This window comes from Hipposideros armiger, unplaced genomic scaffold, assembly GCF_001890085.2.
Source record: "Hipposideros armiger isolate ML-2016 unplaced genomic scaffold, ASM189008v1 scaffold_635, whole genome shotgun sequence".
Lineage (NCBI taxonomy): Eukaryota > Metazoa > Chordata > Mammalia > Chiroptera > Hipposideridae > Hipposideros > Hipposideros armiger.
Window position 1 is genome coordinate 929,343 of NW_017731985.1, and position 7,698 is coordinate 937,040.

Here is a 7,698-nt window from a genome sequence, read left to right on the forward strand (position 1 = left end):
ATGAAGAGATGTTTCTAGAGTCAAACCAGGCTGACTTAAGAAACCATTGCAAGCGGAGAGGGACAGGAATTAACAACAATTTCAAGTGTTTTTTAAAACTGTAATGACTACAGTGGAGCTATTAAAACCTGAGAAAGGAGGAACAGGATTGGGGTTCCAGGAGGTACAATTAATGAACGCCTTTGAATGTTGTGAGGACTCACAAATGACGAGATGTCTCGTCAAGAACTGGATATAAGCCTTTTGCACTTCCTTTGCTCGGCCCACTCCAAACTCTTTGCAGTGTACTTTCTTTTCTAATAATGGCCCTTGAGCCATTCTCTACTGCTTGGGCCTGCTTCTGCTTCTTTGAAATGTAGTTTTACTTCTAATAAACTCCTTTTCTGCAACAACAACAAAAAAAGAACTGAATATAAGGGTGGCGTGCTCAGATGAAGGATTAAGGCTGGAGATGGGGATTACAATTTATTGGAGGGCATGAGACAGGATCCAAAGAGGCAGGTAGAATAACATGTCCGTGAAGGAGACTGAGAGAAAGAGGGAAGAGAGGTGAGCGAGAACCAGGGGCAAATGGAGTTCAGGAAACCAGAGGACGAGGTTCTGTTGCTTAGAGGCTTCAAGGTAAAGGAATTTACAGACTAATGGAAGTGAAAGACCAACACAGTTAATCACCCTATAAGGTTAATGTTCTGAGTAGCAGAGGAGTGGGACAGAGAGGAGGGCTGAGATGAAGATGCCAGACATGTGCTCTCTGCAGAAAGAGGTGTAGCTCCTCCATGTAAGTCAGAAGAGACAAGGGCTCCTTTAACACCTCCCTGTCATTTCCTCTCTTCCTACAGTTCCCAGTGAAGGAGATGTCTTATGTCTTCTGTCCTCAGGATATCTTCTACTTCTCCCCTCTTCCCCCTTCAGCATGTGAAAAAGTTTAAGCCCGTCACTAGAGAAAGTAAGCTCTTCCCTAACTTCATATAGTCCGCGAGCTTCCAGTCTTTCTCCTCACCTTTAATGCTAAGGCCCTGGACACGTCTTTTATCATGCAATAATCACTGTCCACTAGTCTGTCTCCCTGCGGGACTGAAAGTGTGGCTAATGGGGAGACCATGTCTTATTTGTTTCTGTCCCAGTTCCTGGCACAGAGTCCACTACAGAGCATGCACTCAAGTGTTGTGTTGAAGGAATAACTGAATGCACAAAGGGATTTTAATAAACATTCTCATTTGCAGCTTACAACAGCCCTTTGAGGTTGAATGAATGAGAAATTAGCCCCATCAAGGCTCAGAGATTCCAAGTGATTCGCTTAGTCTCACCTAGCAAGAAGAGCCAAGCCTCAAGTCTACAGTTCTTCTAGGACTCTTCCATCTATACCACAGCTTTCCCCTCATACCCCACCCACGAGGCAGCACCGGATAGACTGGAAGCATTCTTAGTCTCAAAAACGATATTAAGTTAGCGTTTATTGACTATTTACTACATGCTAGGCATGGTTCCCAGGGGTTTTCCACATGCTATCTCTTTAATATTTACAGCAACCTTAAGAGACAAATACTATTTATTAACCCTTGCCAGTGTGTAGATGAGGACACTGAGGTTGAGAGAAGCTAACTGATTTTCTTAAAGTGTCATATTTTATTAAATGTATTAAATTAAATTAAAAAGGTATTAAATGCTAGAGCTGAGATGTGAACTTGGGTTGGTCAATGATGAAAGGTGAAGTTCAGGTCCAGTCTCAGCTTTACCTGCCTCTAAATCCCCCATGCCTCTCTTGTCTTCTCACCCCCAACCTCACCATGGCAGCCTGTAGAGGTGTCCTGCTTTCAAGTCATGGCCTGCTGTGTCTTTGGTTTCACCTCTGAAAAGGTAAGGCCTGAGGTCAGGGCTCAGTTCCAAGGCACTGATCTACGAAGCGAGGGGCAGGGATGGATAAGTAGACTGTTGCTCAAAGGGAGGAGCCTGCAGAGATTCCCAGTAGGGAGGCATTTCCAGGGGCTTAAGGAGAGAAACCCAGAAGAACTTTTACTGCCCAGATCTTTTGCCTATTTACTACTATTGCGTTCTGTTTCTTACTATTTTGTAGTTGTTGTTTATATATTCTGGATACTAGTTCTTGGTTAAATTTATTGCAAATATCTTTCCCAAATCTCTGGCTTGGCTTTTTACTCTCTTTTGGTATCTTTTGATAGAAGCTGTGTCTAATCCAAATTACAAAATTCTCCCTCTCTGATGGCTTTGCAAGTGTACGTGGGCTGAATTTCATCTTCCACTCGCTTTTGTCACATGCCTTTGTGCTGATTACTACATAATCTACATACAGTGGCAGCTCTGATTACCAAATGTTCTGAATTTTAATATAGTCAAATTTGTCACTCTTTTCGTTTATGTAGTCAAAAGTATATTATTTTTTTCTTTCCTTTATAAAAAGGTTGGTGCTTCTTGTTGTGTTCTATTTAAAAATACTCATTATCCTGATATCATGAAGGTGTATTTCTTTATTATCTTGTAAAAGCTTTGAGGTTTGGACTTTAACATTGAGATGTATCTTTCTTTAATATTTCCAATAAATAGTTAACAAATGTAATACATGCCATATAGTATGTCATGCACATAGCCTCCTCTGAGGCGTGATAATACAGAGCCCTCACCACAATTTCAGGAAATTACTGTCTTATTGTATCACGTTCACTTTGTCTTTGCTCGTACGTTTGCTGCTCTCTTAGGTTTCCGTGTGGCTTTGTGATTTTTTTGACCTTCAGTGAGGGGGTTAGAGGGAGGGGTCATACTACAGAGTATGCACACGTTTGCCATTTCCTGGGTTGTCCTCATTCTCATCTTCTTTCTTGCTAGTAACTGAACATTTTCTCCATTTCCCAAAGGGAATAGATCCACCTACTCTTAAAATTTTTTTAACTTCTAATTTTGAAATAATTTCCGATGTAAAAAATGTTGCAACAACAGTACAAAAAATTCCTGTGTACCCTTCACCCAGATTCACCAATGTCAGCATCTTATATAACCACAGTACAACTATCAAAATCAGGAAATGAATATCGACACCCTACTATTATCTAATTTACAGATGTTATCCAAATTCTGCCAAATTGTCCCTTTTCTGATCCAGGATCCAGTATTACATGTTTGCATTTAATTTCATGTCTCCCTTTCTTTAGTTTGGAAGAGTTCTTCAGCTTTCCTTGTCTTTCATGATCCTAACACTTTAGAGTGTACCAGCAAGCTGTTTTGTAGAGTGTCCCTCATTTTGGGTCAGTTTCATGTTTCCTCTTGTTTAAAACAGGTTACACTTTTTTTTTTTGCAAGAATACCACAGAAGTGATATTGTGCCCTACTTTATTATTATTATTATTATTTTTATTTTATTGTTATTATTCGTTTTTTGAATTGTGCCCTTCTTAGTGCATCATTTCAGAAGACACAAGATATCACTGTGTGCCATTACTGGTGATGTTATCATCTATCATTTGCATAGGAGACTGCCAGATTTCTCAATTGTAAAGTTACTTTCCCTTGGTAATTAATAAGTATCTTGGAAGGGAATACTTTGAGATTCTGTATATATCTTTTATCTCATCATACTTTTGCCCACTAATTTTAGCATATATTGATCATTCTTGCTTGAAACATTTATTACTGTGATTTTCTATCTATTATTCTTTCTGCATTTATTAATTGGAATTTACTGTAAGGAAGAGCTTTCCTATCTATCTATCTATCTATCTATCATCTATCATCTATCTATCTAAATCAGTATGGACTTATGGATTCATATTCTAAAGGTTATTATCCATTACTATATTTTGTTGCTCAAATTGTCCCTGATTTGGCTATTAGAAATCCCTTCAAATGGTCCCTCTATCCTTTTGACACGTGCCCATCATTTTTTGAGTTCTTTCTTACTTTGTGGCACTATAAGACAATCCAGGATCATCTTGTATTTTTCACATCCAAGCCATAGAATCAGCCATTTCCCCAAGCACCCCTGATTCCTTTTATTGGAGATTGCTATTTATTGGAAATGGTACTACTCTTCACTGTTAATATCTTCTGCCTTCAAGCACTTGTCAATGTATTTTCTCTAACAAATAATGACTTTCCTATTAAAAAAATAAAGTTTTCTCACCACCTGACTCTGATATCTTTAAAATACAGTGTCTACACTTATAGAAGTCATCGTTTAGCAGTTAAAAAGACATTTACCCAATATATGTTAAAGCAATGTGATAAGACTAACTTTTTAAAAATTAAATTTACTTGGGTGACATTGGTTAATAAAATTATATAGATTTCAAGTGTACAATTCTATAATACACCATCTATATATTGCATTATGTGTTCATCACCCAAAGTCAAATCTCTTTCCATCGCCGTATATTTGATTCCCTTTACTCTCTTCTATCTTCCCCACTTCCCCCTTATCCCTTAGTAATCACTAAACTGTTGTCTGTGTCAATGAGTTTCTGCTTGTTTGTTTGTCTTGTTCATTTTTTGCTTTCAGTTTGATATCCCACATATGAGTGAAATCATATGGTTCCTGATTTTTTCTGTCTGACTTATTTTGAAAGCTTAGCATGATAGTCTCAAGATCCATCCATGTTGTCACCAATGGCAACTTCACTAGTTATTAGGAAACGCAAATCAAAACCACAATGAGATATCACCTCACCTGTTAGAATGGCTATCATCAACAAGACAAATAATAACAAGTGTTGGAGAGGCTGTGAAGAAAAAGGAACCTTCATACACTATTGGTGGGAATGTAGATTTGTGCAGCCACATACAAACAGTATGGAGGTTCCTCAAAAAATTAAGAATAGAATTACCATACGACCCAGCCATCTCTATCCTGGTTATCTACCCCCCAAAATCTGAAAACACCTGTAAAGATATATGTGCCCCTATGTTCGTTGTAGCATTATTTACGGTGGCCAAGACATGGAAACTATTGAAGTATCCTTTGAAAGATGATTGAATAAAGAACATGTGGTACATGGATACAATGGAATATTACTCAAGCATAAGAAGACTAACTTTTATTGTAGACACACTGTGTATAAACCATTGTTTAGTCATTTTGTCAGTTACGTCTTATCACTAAATTGCTGTATGACCAACAGCCACAGAAACTCAATGGCGGGCCTGCCGAGTGGCTCAGTTGGTTAAGAGTTCGCTCAAGAGTGTGGGCTCTGAGCAACAGCGGTTCGATTACCAGCCTGAGCTGAGCAGCCGCTGAGCTGCCAATAAGTGGCAGGATGGCTCAGCTTAAAAACAAAAAAGAAACGCAATGGCAAACAAAAAAAAAGTATTTATTTTTCACACATTTGAGTTGGTCAGCTAGGTGGCTCTGTTAACTTTGCTTGGGCTTGCTCACATGTTTAGGGGTTGGCTGGCTATCAGCTTCTCTAGGTTAACATTGGGTGGGATGGCTGGGGCAACCCAGCTCTGCTAAATGCGTCTGTTGTTTCTCCAGAAGGCTAGCCCAAGCATGTTCTCGTGGTTATGGCAGACATACGAGTGCATAAGTGGAAATACTTTGAAAGAGAAACCGGAGCTGGACAGTAGTTAAAGTGGTAAAAACAGATTTTATTCAGGACTATTGTAATAGGGGGAAAAAGACCTCAATAAAGAACTGGACTCAGCTCCAAATACAGCAGGGGAAAGTGGGAATTCACAACCAAGGAGCAGGGTAGGGGTCAATGGATAGAAAATTACTAAGAGAAAACATTAAGGGTAAGGAGATTCTGGCTAAACTGACCTAACAGGATTCTTTGCTGAAGACAGGCTGGGTGAACAAATCAATCTCAAAACCAATGTCATGTATTTTAGGTTTTTATTATACAGCACCCCACTTGTGGTACCAGTTTCTATATCACTTACCTATTGCCCATGCTGTTTCTTTGGCCTAGAATGCCATTTTTACTCTCCATCTCCCTCCTTTCCAGTAAACACTTATCTTACTCTTCAAACACAACTCAAATTCACCTTCTCTGTGAAGTGTTCTGCGTTAGTGATTGTCCTTCCTCTATATTCTCACAGCATTTTGTACTTAAAGCTATTATTGAGCATTACACATCTTTACTGCTTTCTAGATTAGGACCTCCTTCAGGGTAGAGATCAATTTTTGTTCTTTGCAATTATAGGGTTAGCATGATGTATGTATAATGTTTGATGACTAAATGAGAATGAATGAATGAGTGAATGAATGAATGAATGAAAATCGCATGCAGAAAGAAGGGGAGGAAAGTTAGAAGCCAGAGACAGAAGCTGACATTGCCATTGGTTACAGTGTAACGCTGGGTGAGTAGCTATTTTTCAGAAAATGGATAAAAGATGCAAAGATGAATGAAGATAGCCAAAGACAAAATATAGCAGGGTTGACTTGCCTGCACATTTTCCCACTTGACAGTGAGAGTGATTACAGGACCTCCAAGTTCCCAAGAATCAGGCAGGAAGCTTTCTATGTGAGGGCAGGGACTAGGGCTTCTCAGTGGGGACCTGCAGATGTGCCCTTTGGAACAGAATTGTCAGGTGCTGCCTGATTTCCTTGGTCCTGGCCCCATAGATGACAGGGTTGACCAGACACGGGAGTAGCAGGTAGCAGGCGCTGAGCAAGTTGTGCACGTCCTGGGAGGCAGTGCGGGCCACACGGTAGACGATGGATGAGGACATGGAGGAGGAGTAGACAGTGAAGATGATCAGCAGGTGGGAGCCACAGGTGTTCAGGGCCTTGGAACGTGCTCTGCCTGATGAAATTCGAAATGCAGCATGGATGATGCGGGAGTAGGAGGCTCCAAGTAGCAGCATGTCCAGGACTCTGTTGAAGATGCGTATAGTGAGCCCCACAGTCTTGTTGAGGGAGATGTCCCCGCAGGAGAGCTTCATCAGGGCCATGTGCTCACAGGCAAAGTGGTGGATCACGTCTGAGCGACAGAAGCGAACCCAGGAGGCCAGCCCCACCACGGGACCAACAATGCCTGTGCTCCTGGCAGCTGCCACCCCTACCAAGCCAACCAGCAACTGGCGGGTCACTATCTTGGGGTAGCGGAGTGGGTAGCAAATGGCGACATAGCGGTCCAGGGCCATGACCAGGAGGATGTTGCAGTCAAAGACAATGAGGAAGTAGATGCAGAACATCTGGACCAGACAGCGAGCCAGGGAGATGCGGTTGAAGCGGGTGGAGAAGCTGAGCAGCATGACGGGCACCACGGTGGTGGCGGCACAGATGTTGACAGCCAGGAGCAGGGCGATGAGCAGGTACATGGGCTGGTGCAGGCTCTGCTGGGCTACTACCGTGTGGATGACCAGGGCGTTGGCAGAGATGATCACCAGGTAGAGGCTGAGAAAGGGCAGCACCAGGAGTGTGCGGGACTCCTGCAGCCCTGGGAAGCCCACCAGGAGGAAGCTGGTGTAGGACACGTCGGAGCTGCCATTGCTCCATGTTGACATCTTCCCTGGGAAGCAGGATGGCTCTGGGAAGAGAAGAGGGGCAGGACGCTTGGTTTCTGTGGCTTGGACCCTACCAGGGCCTGCCACAGCTTTTTTTGATCTTCATGAGCTTCCAGTATTCTTAGGGAAAAAATGAGAAATTAAGTGTCATAATTTAATGAGAGATGTATCCTTCAACAATCTTTGCCTGCATTTCAAATAAATCCCTCAGGGTAGATTTTGGATGTAGAATTACTAGATCAA

At 41.5% G+C, this 7,698-nt stretch overlaps 1 protein-coding gene across 1 annotated transcript; it reads right to left on the reverse strand.

Annotated features, from left to right (window-relative positions):
* Nucleotides 1-6,483: 6,483 nt before the first annotated feature.
* LOC109372417 (olfactory receptor 52K1-like) lies at nt 6,484-7,529 on the reverse strand. Its single transcript, XM_019625594.1, has one exon. The coding sequence runs from the start codon at nt 7,453-7,455 to the stop codon at nt 6,484-6,486; it is 972 nt and encodes a 323-aa protein (XP_019481139.1). The 5' UTR covers nt 7,456-7,529.
* Between the last annotated feature and the right edge of the window lie 169 nt (nt 7,530-7,698).

Coding starts and splice junctions, on each gene's coding strand:
- LOC109372417 (XM_019625594.1), bottom strand. CDS start 7,455: ATGTCAACATGGAGCAATGGCAGCTCCGACGTGTCCTACACCAGCTTC.